Source organism: Mobula hypostoma, chromosome 19, assembly GCF_963921235.1.
Source record: "Mobula hypostoma chromosome 19, sMobHyp1.1, whole genome shotgun sequence".
NCBI lineage: Eukaryota > Metazoa > Chordata > Chondrichthyes > Myliobatiformes > Myliobatidae > Mobula > Mobula hypostoma.
In genome coordinates this window covers 45,385,498-45,405,534 of record NC_086115.1, presented here as the reverse complement: position 1 = coordinate 45,405,534, position 20,037 = coordinate 45,385,498, and the positions used below count along the sequence as shown (strand labels likewise).

The 20,037-nt window shown below is 38.8% G+C and overlaps 1 protein-coding gene across 1 annotated transcript in view; it reads left to right on the top strand.

Annotated features, from left to right (window-relative positions):
• mgmt (O-6-methylguanine-DNA methyltransferase) overlaps positions 1-20,037 on the top strand; it is a 418,441-nt gene that overhangs the window by 222,060 nt on the left and 176,344 nt on the right. The window contains exon 5 of the mRNA XM_063071805.1: positions 19,084-19,244. Within this exon, the coding sequence (XP_062927875.1) occupies positions 19,084-19,244 (161 nt within the window). The remainder of the gene's footprint in view (positions 1-19,083; positions 19,245-20,037) is intronic.

The window sequence follows — 20,037 nt, the reverse complement described above, 5'->3', positions numbered from 1 at the left end:
GATTTAAAAGTAGGAATCGCTAGTTACTTCTGAACCAATTTTTGCTGTGTAATTTGATTACTAAGGTAGAATTCGGCTGACTCGGGGGATCTCAGTGGGGAGTTTTACTGGCAAAGTTAGAGAGTACTTTAACCCTATTTCAGTTAGAGCTCACTGGGTGTGCACCTTCCCCAAGGCATGGGATAATAGTTTGATCACTAAAATAATTACTTATATATTCTGTTGTGAAGTTCATTTAAGGTCTAAACTTGCTTGATTGTAGGTTGTACATGACAACCACTTTGCAGATATTCTTGGTGCTTGGCCGACAGTTTATTTGCATAAAACATCACAGATGAGACATTAGGAATATTTCAGCATTGCAGTCGATGAAACCTTTTATACTATTATTACAATGAACAGCATACATTGATTAATACAAAATCAATCTTTGTAGTCCAAGAAGAGCACAAAGAGCACGAACTACCCAATGATAGGAACTTGATTGCACATGCATACTCTTAGGAGACATGATATAGATTTGGTTCCAAACAAGTAAATGGAATTGACTAATTGATGTCTAAGCTGACATACATACTTTGGCTAGAACCAACACAAAAAATATTTAAGGACTGTGTATTTGTTTTAGTCATGAAAGAAACAGATTTAAAAACTATACACGATTTGTTATTCCCCTTTATCACCAGTAGTATCCAAAATTGTATTACGAATAAACTCTTCTTGGGCTTCCAGTCGTATGTAGGTATTCATTTTAACTGACGTTTTCGGTAGTATATAGACCCCTGTCGTACATCCCTTCTGACTGGCTAGTCTTCATACAATCAGGTTTCCGCTGTCCCACCTTGCTTACATTTGAATTACAAACCAATTTCCCCCGGGATCAATAAAGTATGACTATGACTATGAATTCCAGTTCTTACATAGAGCGAAACCTTCATCTTTGTTAAAATTCTTTTTCTCTAGTTTTATTTCAATGGCTTCCTTCACCACAATTTTAACAAAGACAAAGGTCTCACGCTATGTAACTTTGTTCTGTGAATCCTTTTGATTTCCAATGACTAGGCTTTGGAATGTTCAAAATATTTTAGTTTTTAGTCAAAAAAATTGCAAAATTATCCAGAATGTGTTTCAAAGCTAGGTGTTAGATCAGAATGAGGCACCTATACACATCTTAGTTGGTAATATTGAAGCTAGTGGAATGATATATTTGGATTTATTTTAGTGATAAATGCAGCAATGTGCAAATTATGCAAGAGTAATGATATTAGTATATTAGCAAGCAACAAATTATTTTTCCTTGAATTTAAAGTACTTTAGTTTGCCCATAACTTTTTGAACTAACCATAAAAGTACTGCAAGTTATTGCTATATGACTGTGGATAGCTGATGGCTGATTAATGTGGTGGTATAACACACAAATGAGTAAAAGACCACTGGTATGAACTGCTGCTCCAGAAACATATTAATGAGGGCAGGCTGCTTTAGGATATATTATCCAGAGCAGAAGTTCCAAACTAGTTAGTCAAGTTTTGACTGCCTGAAGATAGTCACACTGCAATGCCCCATTTTTTTTCCCTCTTTACAAAAGCTGCAAGGTTAGAATTAGTTTGAAAGCAGCATTAAAATTAATAAATAATTTCTGATTGTAACACATCTTTAATGAAAGTAGAACTGAAAAACTAAACCATAAAGAAATACTTGCATCTTCAGTAGATTCAGATCTTCCAATTTAAGGCTGAGGTTGTGGTTATGCTGTTATACTTCAATATAATAGAAGAGACTGAGAGGACATTTGATTGATGTTTTCTCTGTTCTGAAATAATAGCACCAGTGTTTGGTGTTGAGCAATTGTGTTTATCAGGGAGATAATTAATTGATACCAGACTTTTCAAACTATATCTACTTTTTATATATATACAAATCTGGCACAGCATGAAATTTAATGTGGTTCATAAGGAAAATGGATTTCTTTTGGACAGTGCACTGGTAACCAAAGCATATCTATTAATGATCATTGTCAGAAGACTAAAAGTAGAAGTTGAGAGAAATCTACTTTCACTCTGAGGGTCATTTGAAGATGGAATGCCTCATCAAACCCAGTGGCGGAAAAAGGTTTTATCATCACTTTCGAAAAGGGAAGAAGATAAATATTTGAAAAATGAAAATTTAAAGAAATGGAGAGAGTGGATAACTCAGCTGTCCAGCTGAAGCATAGTGAGCTAAGTGATCTTGTCTGTGCTTTAAAACTTAATGGAGGTTGGTTATAGCAACAGAAACCAAGCAGAAAGGCTGTTAAAATGTGATGAAGAGCTTATCCATTCCATTCTCATTTCAGTCTGGACAAGTGTCGTTTTAAATTGTAGGAGACAGAAACACTTGCTGGATATTAATGGGATCTCCAGTCCAGTATGCAGATCAAGGTCTGATGGCATCAGTAGGAGTTGAGTGTCACTCTTTGAGGTTTGGGTTGGATGTTTAGGCACTGGATTGAGGGCCAGGAGATCACTAGCAAGGTAGGCTTACTGCATTTATTTGAGTCCACTGTGCAGGAGAAATCCTCCGAGTTTCACAAAGGAACATCTCACCTCTCCTCCCAAATATCCCATACAGGCAAGGTAAAGTTATACAAACACTTACATTTTTCCTTTGGGTTCTGGCTCTGAACTTAACCTGCTTGATATAAATAATGCTCTGTTGCAACTTGATCATATCCTGGCTTTTCTAATGAGACCAGGTTAGAAGATCCTGGTTAAAATCAACTGAATGTTTTCAATTTCTATACTATGTCTATTTACAACAATGTAAAATAAACTGTTTCTAGAATGTAACTCTTTCAAAGATGAAAAGGCCCACAATTGGTGACAATTGATTGGACATTTGACTCTCTTACCAGTATCTGCAAGGAACTGTCAGTCCTCTCTATATATATCCAACAATCCCATTTGCCTGCTGTTAACTACCTTTGTGGTATGTTCACAGAATTTTTTGGCCGAGGTAGAGCTGCTTTTATGCAAAAGCCTTTCAAACTTGCTTCAATAACTCTTTCCTGGTTCTTTATTGGAATCTTTTAGCAACTACCCAGGATGGTTAGCCACTGGAGAGCCTTTCTCCAAACTCTGAGGTGATAATTTGTACTCCAACATCTATTGCCTTCTTGCATGTCTCTTAAAGCACTGGATTTCAATGATGGAAATTTACTCCCAACTGATTATAAAAGGAAGTAAACATCACCATGAACTGGGATGCACTTTTTGCATATGGCTCATTTTCCTATTTAATTATGGTTCCAATTACAAATATAGAAGTAATAAACATAAGAAATTTTGCAGATGTTGTAAATCTTGAACAACACACACAAAATGGCAGCAGAACTCCACAAATGAACACTCAACATTTGGGGCGGAGGCCTTTCAGTTGGAACAGTGGAAATGTCAAATGTTCTTTGCCCTTCATAGCTTCTGCCTGACTTGCTGAGTTCCACCAGCATTTTGTGTGTGTTGCACAGATGTGAAAGTATTCAGGAATATCTGTAGAAATAGGAATGAATTATTGCAATACAGTTTAAAGGACTGCAAGCAAAGAGAGAAAGGTGAGAATTGGGAAACAAAGTCTTTATTCAAGATTGAAGGGCTAAGAACAAAAAGGTAAAAAAGAATTCTGTGTGTACTCCTGTACCTGAGGGCAAGTGATAGAGCTATCAGTATTCAACCCACCAGGTTATGTGTGTTGCACTGGAGCTGGTGCTGGAGGAGAATGAGCGTTATATGCAATGTTCCATTGACACTTACAGTACTGATCTCTGACAGCCTCCCAGCTATAGTGTGATTTTACTAAATATTATTCACAAAAAGCTAGTGCTACTCAACAGGGTTTAATTTAGTTTGGTAAGGGGTTGGGGCCTAAAACAGCAGTGTGGCAGACAAGGAAGTTGAGACAAATATAGAAGTTAAAGGCAGGGTAGTGAGTGTGGAAGATCTGACAGACTAAACGGCATTGATTTTAGTGCAAGAAGACTGACAGGTAAGGCAGATGAACTCAAGGCACGGATAGGTACTTAGGGTACTGATATTATGGTTATTACACAAACATGGTTGAGGGATGGGCAGGATTAGCAGTTCATTGTTCCAGAACACAGTGACTACAGACAGTATAAGATTCAAAGTACATTTATTACCAAAATATATATGCAGTATACAACCCTGAGTTTCGTCTTTCCACAGACAGCCACAAAACAAAAACACCATACATCAAATACCCTACTTGCAAAAAAAATCACAAAAAAGGCAAAAATGAGTGAAAAACTAAGGCTATAAAATATCAAACCATATTGAAATAGTTTAGGAATCTTCTGTTTAGTTCATTTCTACTTAGCACTGTGTCGTACATTGACTATAGACCACAGAGTCAGTCCATTCTGATCAAAATTCCACAAAATAGCAATAAAAAATGGAGTAACCAGAAACCAGGTTCCCGTTTTAATGGTGTGTGAAATATAGAGGTGGGGGTGAAAGGCATGAGGCAGTGGAAGTTGATTTTTTTTCAGTAGGGAGTACATGATGGCAGTTCTTAAGGAGGATATTCCTGGGGCATCATCCGGGCAGACTATATGAGTGGAACTTAGAGTAAGAAGGGAGTGATCACATCAGGATTGCACTGTAGGCTCCAATAGCAGACATTAGTGCAAATAAATAGGGAGATGTAGAGAACTGTAATAAAGTTGTAATAGTCGTCATCGTTATGTCCCGTTTCATATGATGTGGGCAATCTTGTTCTTCCCAAGAGGATGACTTCTTGGCAAATTTTTTGACAGAAGTGGCTTGCCATTGCCTTCTTCTGGGCAGTGTCTTTACAAGACAGGTGACCCCAGCCTTTACCAATACTCTACAGGGATTGTCTGCCTGGCATCAGTGGTTGCATAACTAGGGCTTGTGATATCCATCACCTGCTCCCATAGCTTCATGTGACGCTGATTGGAGGTGGGTGTCTAAGCAAGTGCTACATCTTACCCAAGGGTGATTGGCAGGCTAGCAGAGGGAAGGAGTGCCTAACACCTCCTTTGGTAAAGACATATCTCCAACCCACCACCCGATTGTTAGGTAGTTTTAACTTTCCTAATATGGATTTGGTCAGCCATAGTGCTGAGGGTTTGGATGGGATGGAATTTATATGTATCCAGGAAGGTTTTCACAAGCAGTATGTAGAAGACTATCAGAGAGGGGGCAAAATTATTTGGAAATAAAGTAAGGTAAGGAACTGAGGTGTCAATGGGGAAGCGCTTTGGGACTTGTTACCAAAGTTTTATTAGTTTAAAATTGGAGTGGTCCACAAATTAAACTCCAAAATTGAGGCATGACAGATTTCGTAGCTCTTGACAGGAACTTACAAAGGTTGTTCAGGAGAGGCTGTTTGTAGGTGAAGGGACATCTGGTAGGTGTGAGGCTTTTAAAAGTGAGATAGTGAGCTATTCAAGTGCAAAAAGATTCGTTTGTTTTATTGACTATACAAAAGCATTTGATAAAGTGAAGCACAATAAGTTATTTGAAATATTACAGGAAACTGTAGATCTAGATTTGAAAGACCGCTCCCTAATCAGAAATCTGGACTGGGAACCAACTGGTGCTGTAAGAATAGATGGAGAAGTGAGTCAGTTTACGAATATCAAGAGAGGCATTAGACAAGGGTGTATTTTCTCTCCTAATTTGTTTAATGTGTACAGTGAAACAACATTACAAAAAATAAGAGAATCTTGGGAATCAAAGTTGGCGGTGAAAACATCAATAATTTCAGGTATGCGGATGACACTGTGTTAATTGCAAGTACAGAGGAAGAACTACAAAACTTAATTGATATAGTTGTTGAAGAAAGTGCAAAAATGGGTCGATCTATCAATTGCAAAAAGTCAAACTGTATGGTGATATCCAAAAAAAAAGGAGAATCCTATCTGCAGGCTGAGAATAAACGGGGAAGACATAAAACAAGTACAGAACTTTTGCTACTTAGGAAGCTGGGTGACATCAGATGGCAGGTGTGACATGGACATCAAAAGAAGAATAGGGATGGCAAAAGACACCTTTACAAGAATAAAGAGTATACTGACCAACACTAAACTAGGCATGACAACCCGCTTCAGAGTACTGAAATGTTACGTTTATCCAGTTATGTTATATGGCTCAGAATGTTGGACAATATCTGGTAACATAAGGAAATGAATTGAAGCAGCGGAGATGTGGTTTTTGAGGAGGATGCAAAGAATATCATGAACAAAACGAATATCTAATGAGGATGTCATGAACAGAGCAAGCACAAAAAGAGAAATAATGTATGAGATCATGAAAAGACAACGTAACTTCATTGGACATGTGATTAGGAAAGAGGAGTTAGAATGCATGGTAATTATGGGAAAGATTGAAGGGAAGAAATCAAGAGGAAGCCAAAGACAAATGGTATGGGGACAGCAACCAGAGAACTGGAAATGAATACCAATGAATTGATCCACTTGACCCAAAACAGGAGTGTGTGGGCCAAGGCAGGCAAAGCACAAACTGGGCATGGCACCTGATGATGATGATGAGTGAGAGATCAAGGCCAGCACATTCCTGCTAGAGCAATGGGTGAGGCTGGCAGTATTAGGGGACCCTGGTTCACAAGGGATACTGCAGCTCTGGTGATGAAAATGGATACACATATCAGGTATAGGCAGCTGGGATTATGATTAAACTCCCTTGAGGAGTTTAAGGGATGTAGGCATACACTTAAGAGGGAAATCAGGAGGGAATAAATGGGGATATGAGCTAGCTTTGGCAGATAAGGGAAAGGAGAATCCTAAGGGATTATATAGGGTCATATTTGGGAAGAAAATAAGTCCCTTAAGGATTAGTGCGGCTGTCTGTGTGGAGTGAGAGGGGTGGCTGAGGACTTGAAGGAATATTTCTCCTCAGTATTATTATTGTGAAGAAAGACAGTAGATAGAGAATTCAGAGAAGAGAATAATTACGTCTTGAAACTTCCACATTATGAAAGAGTAGGTGCCAGTGATCTCAAAAAACATAAAGGTCGATAAAGGCAAAGGGTCCATTCAAGTGTATCCTAAGACACTGTGGGAAATTAAGAAAGAAATATGTGGGGACCCTAGAAGACATATTTGTAATGTCGTTAGCCCTGAGCGGGGTGGTAGGTGAGGACAAGGGGAGCACTATTTCTGGTGGCTATTCCACCAGCCTCCGTTTCCAGTACATAACTCTGTGAAACTTCTGTCATCTCCAACTGGATCCCATCATCTTTCCATCTCCCCTCCCCCCACTTCTTACTTCCACAGTGATCCTCCTTATGTGACTCCCTTGTTCATTCATCCCTCCCCACTGATCTCCCTCCTGGCACTTACCTTTGCAAGTGGAACAAATGCTACACCTGCCCCTACACTTCCTCCCTCACTACTATTCAGGACCCCAAGCAGTCCTTCCAGGTGAGGTGACACATCACCTGTGAGTCTGTTGGAGTCATATACTGTGTTCAGTGCTCCCGGTGTGGCCTCCTGTGTATCGGTGAGACCCGACAGATTGGAATGACAGCTTCACCGAGCACCTTTTCCTTCTTCCATGGCCTTCTGTCTCCTTTACCAATTTACTTCCCAGCTCTTTACTTCATGGCCATCCCCGTTCACCTTTCACCTATCAACTTGTGTTTCTCTCTTCCCCTCCCCCCACCTTTTAAATCTACTCCTCTGTTTTTCTTCTCCAGTCCTGCCAAAGGGTTTCGGTGCGAAACGTCGACTGTACTCTTTTCCTAGATGCTGCCTGGCCTGCTGAGTTCCTCCAGCATTTTGTGTGTGTTGTTCTGAAGTTATCTACCTACTGCTCCTTCAACGAGTGGAAAGTCATAGTTCATTGGGTAGATCAATTACCATCGTCGCAGGGATAGCAGGAATAGTCAATAATTGCAGCTTTTAATAAATGTGGCAGCCTTTTATTTTATTTCACATTTGGAAACATTGAACTTGAACGATTGTATCTGTCATTTATTAGCTGGAATATTTGGCCACTGTTTTGTGAGATCATTGTGAAGATTCGCTAAAACAATTATAGGAACGTAAGGCAAAAGTAACCAGGAAAGACTTAACAAGTGGTCTGTAATTGCTGGGAAAATAAAAGCTGAGAAATCGCTGGAAATACTCAGCTGGTCAGGAAACAACTATCGAAAGGAAGAAACTTTTTATGTGTTTGGGTGAAAGCCCAAGCAAGTCTTTGACTGAAAAATTAGTCCAGTGTCTCTCACCATATATACCACCTGGCTTGGTTCATGTTTCCTGATTTTTCTGTTTTCAGTCCAGATTTTGAGCATTTGCAGTTTTTTTTTAAAGAAATCTGTTAAATGCATCTAAATTGTAAAAGATTGTGAAGGCAGAAGAGTGAAAGAGATGGTGAATCAACAACGAGAAGCCATAAACTTTGGATGAACACTTAGGAAACAAAATGAGAAATTGGACATAGATGACGATTTTTCTGTGACTTCGCTGAATTAATTTGCTAGTAACGCCACGCTTGTCGGTGAACGTGCAGAGATGATACCTGCACAGCAATAATTGCATTACAGTCTCACCATTGCAAGATCATACCATTAAGTGGCGACTGTTTGCATGCAGCTCCAATGGGAATCATCAAATATTCCCATTGAGGACTACCACAATGGAAATCCATGGTCACAGCCATAGATACTTCAGTTAGCGGCATTGTTTTAAGGCATTTAAAAAAATCACACTGACGCTTTTCCTATCTTGGCAGGAGATTTCAACCAGGCCAGCATGAAGAAGTCTCCGAACAATTACCACCAAAATAGCGCCTGTGGAACCAGAGGAGCCACCATACTTGACCTCAGTTGTACCACCATCAAGTACACGTACTGTGGCATCCCATGCCCACACTTTGGAAATTTTTATTTGCGTGTGCCTGTGTGCGTGCGAGTGTCCGTGATGATGTCTTTTTCATGGCTTTTTACAAGGCGCGGAGCGAGAGAGAGAGAGACTGTGTGACACGCCACCCCTCACACAGACATTTTCACAGTATTTTCCCTTTATTTTACGAGATCGAGTTGCAATCTCGACACTCAACCCGGCATGGATGGAAAGCGTACTCGGGAGCGGACCCGACTGGTTTCGAACCCGGGAACCTCTGCTCCCAGGTCTGGCGCCGATGTCATTGCGCCACCAGCCGGACACTTTGGAAATTTTGATGACCTCACTGTACTTCTACTCCCAGCGAATAGGCAGAAACTAAAGACCACAGCAGGTCCAAGAAGGTGTGGTCAAAGGAGGCAGAGGAGCACTTACAGGGCTGCTTTGATTTGGTGGGACTAGACAATATTCAGGGATTTATCTTTGAGTCTGAATGAATATACCACAGTTGACACAGACTTATTCAAAATTTATGCGGATGAGTATATGCCTTCAAGAACTTATCAGACATAGCCAAATCAAAAGCCAGGATGAATCAGGAGATTTGTAGTCTGCTGAGGTCTAGATCTGTGGCATTCAAGACTGGTGATCCAAAACTAAACAAGAAGTCCAGGTATGATCTACAGAAGGCTATCTTAAGAGTGAGAAAACTATTCCAGTTGAGGTTTGATGTGGAATTAAATGCAGTGACAAGGTTTGTAGGCCGTTACTTGCTACAAATCAGAACCTAACATCATGAATGGCAATGATGCTTCACTCCCTGATGAGCTCAAACCCTTTAGGCATGCTTTGAAAGGGAGAATAAAACTGCATCTATTAGAATCCCTGCAGCATGCGGTGACCGTGTGCTGTCTGTCTCGGAGGCTGATGTTAGAATGCCTTTCAAGAGGGTGAAGCCTCGCAAGGTACCAAGCCTTGATGGTGTATCTGATAGGGCTCTGAAAACATGTGCCTACCAACTGGTGGGAGTGTTCAAGGACGTAGTCAGTCTCTCACTGCTGCATTTGGAGGTTCCCTCCTGCTTCAAAAGGGCGACAGTCATTCTAGTGCTCAAGAAGAGCAGGGTGGGCTGTCGCAACAACTATTGTCCAGTGGCACTCACATCTACTGTGATGAAGTGCTTTGAGAGATTAGTCATGATTTGAATCAGCTCCTGCCTAAGCAAGAACCTGGACCTGCTGCAATTTGCCTATCGCCACAATAGGCCTACAACGGATAAGATCTCACTGGCTCTCCATTCAGCCTTCGATCACCTGGACAATAGTAATACCTACGTTATGCAGCCATGTATTGATTACAGCTCAGTTCAATACAATCATGCCCTCAGTTCTATACAACAAGCTCCAAAACCTGGGCATCTGTGCCTCCCTGTGCAACTGGATCCTTCATTTCCTCACCAGGAGACCATTGTCTGTATGGATCAGAAATAATATTTTCTCCTTGCTGACAATCAGCATTGCCACAACTCAAGGTTGCATGCTTAGCCCACTACTCTACTCTCTCTGCACCTCCCACTGTGTGGCTAGGCACAGCTGAAATGCCATCCATAAATTTGCCAACAACACAACTATTGTCAGCAGAATTTCAGATGGTGACAAGGAGGCGTACAGGAGTGAGATAGATCAGCTGGTTGAGTGGTGTCACAACAACAACATTGCACTCAACATCAGTAAATCCAAGAAATTGATTGTGGACTTCTGGAAAGATAAGTTGAGGGAACACACACCAGTCCTCATTGGGAGATCAGGAAAGGGTGAGAGGTTTCAAGTTCCTGGGTGTCAACATCTCTGAGGAACTATACTGGGCCCAACATATTAACGCAGTTACAATGAAGGCAGGACTGTGGCTATATTTCATTAGGAGTTTGAGGAGATTTGGTATGTCACTTAAGACATTCACAAATTTCTGCAGATGTACCATGGAGAGCATTCTGATCGGTTGCATCACCGTTAGTGCACAGGTTTGGAAAAAGCTACAGAAAGTTGTAAACTTAGCGAGCTCCCTCATAGGCACTAGCCTCCCCAGCATCCAGGACACTTTTTAAAGGAGATTCCTCAAAAAAATGGCATCCGTCAGGAAAGACACCCATCACCCAAAGTTTGCCCTCTTCTCATTTCTCTCATCAAGGAAGGAGGAATAGGAGCCAGAAGACAGACACTCGATGTTTCAAGAACAGCTTCTTCACTTCTGCCATCAGGTTTCTGAATGGACAATGAACCCATGAACACCTCCCCAGTATCTTTCTCTCTCTTTTTGCATTATTTATTTATTTATTTTATATATACTGTAATTTATCATTTTTATTACTATGTATTGCAATGTACTGCTACTGCAAAACAACAAATTTCACAACATATGCCATTGATATTAAAGCTGATTCTGATTCAGTGTCTTTCACAATCTCAGCACTTCTCCTTACAACCACCCCAGGTTCCTGTAAAGTAAACAAGGGATAAAGAGGTTGGCTGCCTTTCCAGTGCAGCAGAGTCAGTGGCAACTCTACGTAAGGACAGGGTCATTCAGTCTCAATGCGTTTATCAGAACTCAATAACCATCTACCTCTAACACATCTGTAACTTGGCTGATATCAATGAGGCTGCATCTGTTCACGTGTTATATCTTGACACAAGTGAGCTCATGGTGATGAGAAACCCTCAGCAAATTCATACAGTGTATTGGAAATCAATTTTAATTGCAACAATGTTGTGGATGCAAGCATTACATTTAACAGGAAAGGAAGGTTGCTTTAATAAGATAGTTTGAATGGGATCTTAAGAACTGAAGCATGCAGAGGAAAGTGTGAAGATAAGGATATAATCAAAACTGTTGTTTAGTAACCAGATGCTGTAGTCGTGAAAAGTTAGAATGGGTGGTATCTGAGTAGCCAGGTAACCAAACAAATATTGAAAAATAAATACTATGGACTTTGTATGTTTGTCTGTGTGTCTGTGTTACTCTGGATTTTCAGCATCTGTAGAATCTCATGTGTTTATTCAAGCATCATCTTCCTTTCTGTTTGTGGTTAGAATGCAAAAGACAGACGTCTGGACAATCCATTGATGGTTTGGCCAATCAACTTATAAGTTTGGTTCAAGTGTCACCGGCACTTGGTCATCCTGCACATTCACATAAGTTTACATTTTTTCTCAGTCTCTTAATTGTACTTGTTAATTCTATATGTATTCCAAAATTTACATAACAAAGCTTCTCTGTGAGGTAAGGTGGCAGTGGATAAAGAACACTGTAGCTATTCTTGAGAATATGGCTGAACCTTGTAATAAAGCCTTGAGACAATAACAATATATGTAGTGTTCTCTTTTTTTCCCCAGAAGAATGTATGGTATAGCAGTATTTATCATGTGCACAAAATGCTGGAGGAACTCAGCAGGCCAAGCAGTGTCTATGGGAAAGAGTAAACAGTCGACGTTTCGGGTCAAGACCCTTCATCGGGACTGGAAAAAAGAGATGAGAAGGTGGGGTGAAGGGAGGAAGAAGTCCAATGTAGCAGGTGATAGGTGAAACTGGGAAGTTGATTGGTGAGAGAGATAAAGGGCTGGAGAAGGGGGATTCTAATAGGAGAGGACAGCAGGCCATGGATGAAAGGGAAGAGGGAGGAGCACCAGAGGGAGTGATGAGTAGGTAAGGAGATGAGGTGAAAGAGGGAAATGGGGAATGGAGAAGGGGGTCAATTACGGAAGTTCAGGAAATCTGTGTACTCCCCCTTCACTTTCTTTCATGGCCTTCTGTCTTCCATCAGATTCTCCCTTCCCCAACCCTTTATCTCTTCCTCTTCCCTTTCTTCCATGGCCTTCTGTTCTCTTCTTTCAGATTCTCCCTTCTCCAGCCCTTTATCTCTCTCACAAATCGACTTCCCAACTCTCTACCACATCCCTCCCCCTCTCCCGGTTTCATCTGTCACTTTACTACCTTGTACATCTTCCTACCCTCCCCCCATCTTTTTCCCTGGCTTCTCATCTCTTATTTCCAGCCCTGGCCCGAAATGTTGACTGTTTACTCTTTTCCATAAATGCTGCCTGGCCTGCTGAGTTCCTTTAGCATTTCGTGTGCATTACCTTGATTTCCAGCATCTGCAGATTTTCTCTTCTTTGTAGTTCTCATGTGAATCAGATTGTGGTTTCCTTAGAATGAAATACTTTTGGGTTCAGGCCACATTTATACATCGGATAAATGCCTTACCAATTTTGGACCAACTTATTGGGTTAAATTTTGGGTTGTTCCAATATATGATTCTGCCCCATACACAGCAGTACTTCTCCATTGGGCAACTCCACTCATCTGTGTGGTGATGTCTTGTTGGTGCCATACTTATCTGGGACAATTGGAAAATCAGTGGAAGATATCTCTGCGTACAATATGATTTTCAAGAAGTGAACTGTCTATCCCAACTGAGATGGCAGTCAACAGTCTGCTTTTCAGGGTGAAGGTGTAATTTTATTGAGTACCCATCCATTTTGAAGATTACTGCAGATAAGGTCATACCGCTGAGTACATGCTGACCATCAAACACTAAAGCTACCTATATAAGAAAGTTCTAGTCATAAAAGATGTTGTTTCTTCTGCAAATAATATTTGTTGTTACATCCTAATGTTTGGCTCATTTGTTTCCTACCTGATGTGTGAGTCATCTGATCAGTTATCATCCACTTCATTGGACAAGTTTTATTGCAGAAGACATTTGTGGTGGTTGATGTAGAATCAGAATCAGGTTTATTATCGCCGGCATATATCGTAAAATTTGTTAACTTTGCAGCGGCAGTTCAATGCAATACATAATATAGAAGAAGAAGAAAATAATAATAGTAAATAAATAAACTTACAGTATGCATACATTTAATAGATTAAATATGTGCAAAAACAGAAATAAAAGTGTATTTTAAAAATTGAGGTAGTGTTCACAGGTTCAACGTCCATTTAGGAATTGGATGGCAGAGGGGAAGAAGCTGTTCCTGAATCACTGAGTGTGAGCCTTCAGGCTTCTGTACCTCCTACTTGATGGTAACAGTGAGAACAGGGCATGCCCTGGGTGCTGGAGATCCTTAGTAACGGATGCGGCCTTTCTGAGACACTGCTCCTTGAAGATGTCCTGGGCAGTTTGTAGGCTAGTACCCAAGATGGAGCCGACTAAATTTACAATCCTCTGCAGCTTCTTTCGGTCCTGTGCAGTAGCCCCTCCATACCAGACAGTGATGCAGCCTGTCAGAATACTCTCCACAGTACAACAATAGAAGTTTTTGAGTGTATTTGTTGACATACCAAATACTGACACATTTGATGAAATGAAGTAAATAATCAAAAATTTCTTGTTGGTGAAATTGGCTCTATTTTAGAACTTTACCTGGTTTTGTATATAAGTTAGATATAGCTGTTCACTGGATTTCTGTCCTGTTTGTAGTAATTTCTATCTTACGAGTGTGTGTGTGGAAGCATTGCACCGGACTGTTGTTAGTTCAGTTGATGTCATTGTTAATCAACAGCTCTGCCAGCACAGAAAGTAACCAGCAAAGATTTTGGATCAGAGGGTTAGAGTGAATAAAAGCAGATCCCAAAATTGTAATGTAAGCTCTTGCAACAAACTTAGTCCTTGCATTGAAATATTGTGGCTCTCGCATTGCTTTGTAAAACGAAGTGCAGTGCAGATCTAATCTCTGATTGTTAACTTTTAACATTGTGAAAATAGCCTGAACCGAAAAGATGACTTTACATTGCTAATCCAAATCACTGTGAGAGAAACTACGTTATGTCCAAGAGCTTGGAATTTGATAAAATTGCAGTCAATTGAATGGTGCTTCATACGGCTGAACTCTGTTGCATTGCAACATGTAGGATACCCATATCTATACTAACATTTAAATAGCAAGGCGTTTTCATGCACAAACTAATGCTTTACTGAGGTGGACATAGATTTCAGCTAACAATATAATTCAACTCTTAGTTTACTGCATTACATATTGCTACAGTAAACGTGACAGGAAAGTCTTCTATGAACTACCGAAATAATATTGACTATACACATAAGGTTATCTGTGGCTTGTATTCAAGAATCCCTCCCCCCCCCCCACAAGTCTACTGTCAAAGCAATGGTTATTCCAGTTCTGAAAGGATTTTGTCTGAGCATAATATATAAAAGGACATTTAGTAGTTGGAAAATATTTTAACTACAGTGTGACCTACATATCATTGAATATGGCATGTGATTATACAGTTCGCTTATTGTAGCATAATTTGTATTTTAATTTGTCCATTCTTGAGGAATTATAATAGATCTCTCCATTCTTATATGCAAGTGCAGGTGCATAATATATATGCATATCTTTGAGTGTTCCTTTTAAAAGGACTTCTAATAATGGTTCTCTCACAAATAGTGTTTCATTATAACATTCCATCTTGAAAAGCACCTTCCCCCTCTCTGTTTATACAAGCTTTTTGTAGAGTTCCCAAAGGAAGTGTCATGGCAGGAGGAGAATTCTACTTCATACACATGCATAGGGCCCTTTCGAGAATGTGTAATTTCTAACCACAGCAGACAAGCAGCATTCAACCTGATCACAATGATAGGCACGTTACTGGTTGTAAATGATTATGGGAGTGCATGTAATCACTTTGAGATGATTGTCAGGCAAAATACACATTCTGTAGTTAAAACTTATAAAAAAAAATGAAAATATTAGGGCCAACAAACATTTTTTAATCTTATTGACCATTCTAAATCTAGCACGTTGATTTGTCGGGCATTGTCTAAAATGTAGCCAAGCACACTTAATTCTCTATACAAAAGTATGATTGTATACAAAGTTGACATCACAATGAATATCTTGGTTGACTGAACACATTAAAAAGAAATTTATTTTGCTAATACAGTCTGCTAGTTCTATATTAATATTTTTAGAACAAAATGATGCGCAGAATATTTGTGTGTTATGTTATCTTGTTACAATTTGTTTTCTGCATGCTTGGTTGTAAGTTTTTGTATCACAGTGACTTAAGATTTAAGGACAGGAATGAATGATTCGTGCTACTCAATGAACTTTAACTGGAACTACACTTGAATGGCAATAATCTGCTCCTGTAATTGCTGTGGAAAAGGAAAATCCTCCAGAGATTTTACATCTAATCATTTATTTATAAATCTGTAGATAGCAGGCTGCAGAATGCGCAACAGGGGTCAACTTTGTGCTCAAAACCATTGTCTGCTGTTTACATTTCACAGCAGTTTTTACAGTAGTTGCAACCTACATGATCAGCTGGGTACTTTAATTCGCTGGGTTCTGTTCTGCACATCATTGCTTTGGACAGACCTACTTCATTAAGGATGCTTCAAGAGGCCATTCCCCTCAGCATTAGCTGAAATATGCATGTTTTTCCATCTCATTAATTCAGTCTACATACAATTAATTTCTGCCTATTAATGAACCCCTAGGTGTTAGTGACAGCTATCTAACCTGACTATACCAAGTGAGGCCCGAGTTACATATGGTTGAGTTTTAAGTTCCAGATAGGTGTTGAATATAAAACTGCCCGGAAAAGATTTCAGGAACTTAAAGATATTACAATTAAAAGACAGCAGTATATTTAGCTGTGGTTGGGGAAAAAAATAAGTTAGCGGTTTTAAATAATTTACTTTACTAACAGAAACAGATGTTAGGAATCATAACTGGAATTTGTTTTTATCTCTGAGTGAGTCTTGTGTTGGAGAATGCATTTCATTGCCATACTTTCAAAGAGAAAGCAGGATGGAATTCTTCTTCACAATTATATTTTATGTTTATTTAATAGTTCTTTAAGCATTGTACATTGGCATCTGGTCAGTATGCTTATGTCAATATATATTTAGTTTACTAAAATGACTTTTTTGTTGTTAAATGAACCTTTTAACAAACTGCAGCTGTGATACCAAAAGGCGGCTGTGGCAAGATACCACAAGGAAGTTAAACATCACTTTAACTGTGACCTAACCAGATTTATTCAAAAAATTTGAAGTATTGGTGACTATTAGTTACGATTATATATGCAGCTAACATGGAATATCAGGCACAGATGGTAACAGATAAATATGTTTTATTTATAAAACGGTATAAACCAATTTATATAAAAAGCAGCACTTAAAGGGTTGAGATGATTTATTAATGAGGCAAGGCGCAAGTTAATGGAATTGCAATATGATTCACCTGTGCTTAGCATGTAGTCAATATACTAATGATGTATATATATATTTAGTTGAAGAAGCTCCTCTGATTGTGAACTTGCTGTAAACTAGTAAAATGTTTTGAACTCAGGATCAAAGCAGAAACTTACATTTGCTGGGCTATTCTCCCTTCCACTGACAGAACATGGATGAAGTCAGATAATTGACCGCCCTGTATGCCTAATTAACGATGTGTTAATTTCTACTATTCATATTTCTAAATACTAAGCCTTGATTAGCAGTAAAATAAAAGAAATGGGGGGAAAACTTATTAAATGACTATTTTATTATCTAATGTTGACATAATTGAGATATGGAAATAATAAGCAAAGGAAGTTTATGAAGGCTGCTCAAATGTTGTGATGTGATTTCCTGGATTCAAATTGTTCTAAGTACTTGTTTGTGATATGTTGCCTATAATTAAGAATTGGAGTTAACTCTTGTTAACTTATGACCAAGCCAATGTCCTGATTCAACAAAGTATGTTACTGTGGTAAAATAAGGCTAGTTTTTTGTAACTTCGGGGACTGTGCTTGGTGAGAAATCAGGTAACATTTCAACAATAGACATTTTTTGTTGCCTTGTGCTGGTTGAGATTTATTAAGTTAATCAATGACATGACACAGCTTGATACAAAAGCCCTGTTTACATGGAACTTTTTAATTCTAATTTGATCTAAATCAGCCCTTAATTCCAATTTAAATGTACAATGTAAATGGTGCTTAATTCTGATTAAATCCGAGTTAAAAACATACTATTTCCTGAGGTGGGTTTAATGTAATTCTATCTAAATTCATTTTGTTGTTCACCCATGCAGATGGGTGTAAGTGAAATGAACTCAGAATTTGCATGGTGTCCCATGGTGTCTTGTGATGTGACATAAAGACTGAGCACTGTGCAGTGAATTGTGCATTACTTCATGCGATGTGTCCCTTTAATACAAATTGAAAACTTCTTTGTGCAAATGGTGTTTAAGCTGCCATGTAAATGGAACAAATAGTAAAAGTGATTCGCATTAATTCCAAGCACACTGATACAAATTAACTTGACCTCTGACTTTAAGTGGGGCTTGTCATATGTACATGGAGAATATCCACAGCTATGATGGTATGATTTTTTAAAAATATTAATACCTCTATCCATCTTTTGTTAGTAATTAATGAGGTAAAGCCATTTCACTTGAGTTCCAAAACAGGTCTTTTAATCACATGAAAGACCCTTTTCTGTTATTTCATTATTTTTAATAAAAAATACATTGTAAACTTACAGAAGAAATGTTTTGGTGAGTATTGTCAGTTGCAGAAAATTGACATTCTAGTGTTTAAAGCTGTTTATACCTTCATTGTAGATTTTCTCTAAAATTTGAATTTCTTACAAAACAATACGCTGATTTGTGATATTTAAGTAACATACAGAAGCATTGACAACATGTTAATATTATTCATTCCAGACTTCATTCTGAGGCGCTGCTTGAAAGTGGATATATGTGCTTGATTTATTATGGTTTCAAGAAGCAATGTCTATAAATAATTATCTTTTACTGAACAAGGAACTTGACATGTTGAATGCAACCAGTGTTGCCATGGTATAGAAAATAAACTTTCATATTAATCAGCAGTCAAGTATTGTAACTTGGTCTTCATAAATTATGAATTGTGTTCAAATCTCTCAGGGTTCATTGATAGAAAAAAAAATTAAGAGAAAATATAAGACAGCAAGTATTTGAATACATTTTCACTGGAATGCCGGGTATGCTGTAATTGTTTTCTTAATCATTAGGGAACTGTATTATTCATCTGCAATTTTGAAGACGACTCTTCAAATTTGGTTGTCAAATTGAAAAGTTGTGAAAGATTGTTTCCATGCAGTGGAAACCATTTTGAAGTTCACAAATGCCAAAGTTCTGAACAAGTGTTATCACTTCATTCTGCAGGACAAGAGTGGCCTCATTTAGTTGCGAGCTCTGTGAAAGCCAAGAGGAAATGACAGCACCAGTGAAACACTGTATGACCTGGCTTCAGGCCTACTTCTGTGAACCTTGGACATCGGGAAAACTTCCTCTCCCTGTCTTTCATCATCCTATTTTTCAGCAAGGTCTGTTGCTGGTTAGTTTAGTTTGTATAGCAATATTTTGACTTTATATAATTTTAATTTGCATTTCATTCCTGCTTTATTGACAGCAGTATAATGCAGCATTCTATCCTATGTGAATTTGAGACACAGCACATAACATCAGCTATTTAGGAACGATAAGGTCTTTAACTGTTCCAAATGTTTCTGTTAGTTTTGGCGTGCAGTTGCATATATCTTGGCATGAGAGCTGAAAATGATGCAGTTCTACTCCTGACATATGCAGACTGAAAGGTCTGAATATAAGCACATCTGAATAGCTGTAAAGTTTTCAATGAGCTTATTGTTGACCTGTATTGTGTTTTTGCCAATATCTTGAGAATTCCTTAAAGGGGAAATATATTTTGTTAACTTGTCATGCAGTAATAATGTGAAAAGAATACATTTTAGTGAGACCGTCTTAATCACACCTTATTATTTTGTTTTGTTTCACAGCTGTTTATCAGAGACAGCCAATAGCTAATTCTTATTAATCAGCATGTCTTATACATTTGGGATTGCTGTGTTCCAGTGACTTCATCTCTACATAGTGCTGTTCACAACCTACTGCTCGCACTGTTTATGTCACTGTACTGTGAATGAGTCTTTGAGGTTACAACAGAGGTTCTTATAGTGCAGTGCCTTTACAAATGCTTCTAAACTTCTCCAGCTTTTAGCGTGGACAAAAGCCTCTTGTTCGCTGTCCAGCTCTGTGGATCCAATCTTAACTTCACCCTTGCACATCAGCAATGCCCTACCTCTTCCACTCCATTTTACC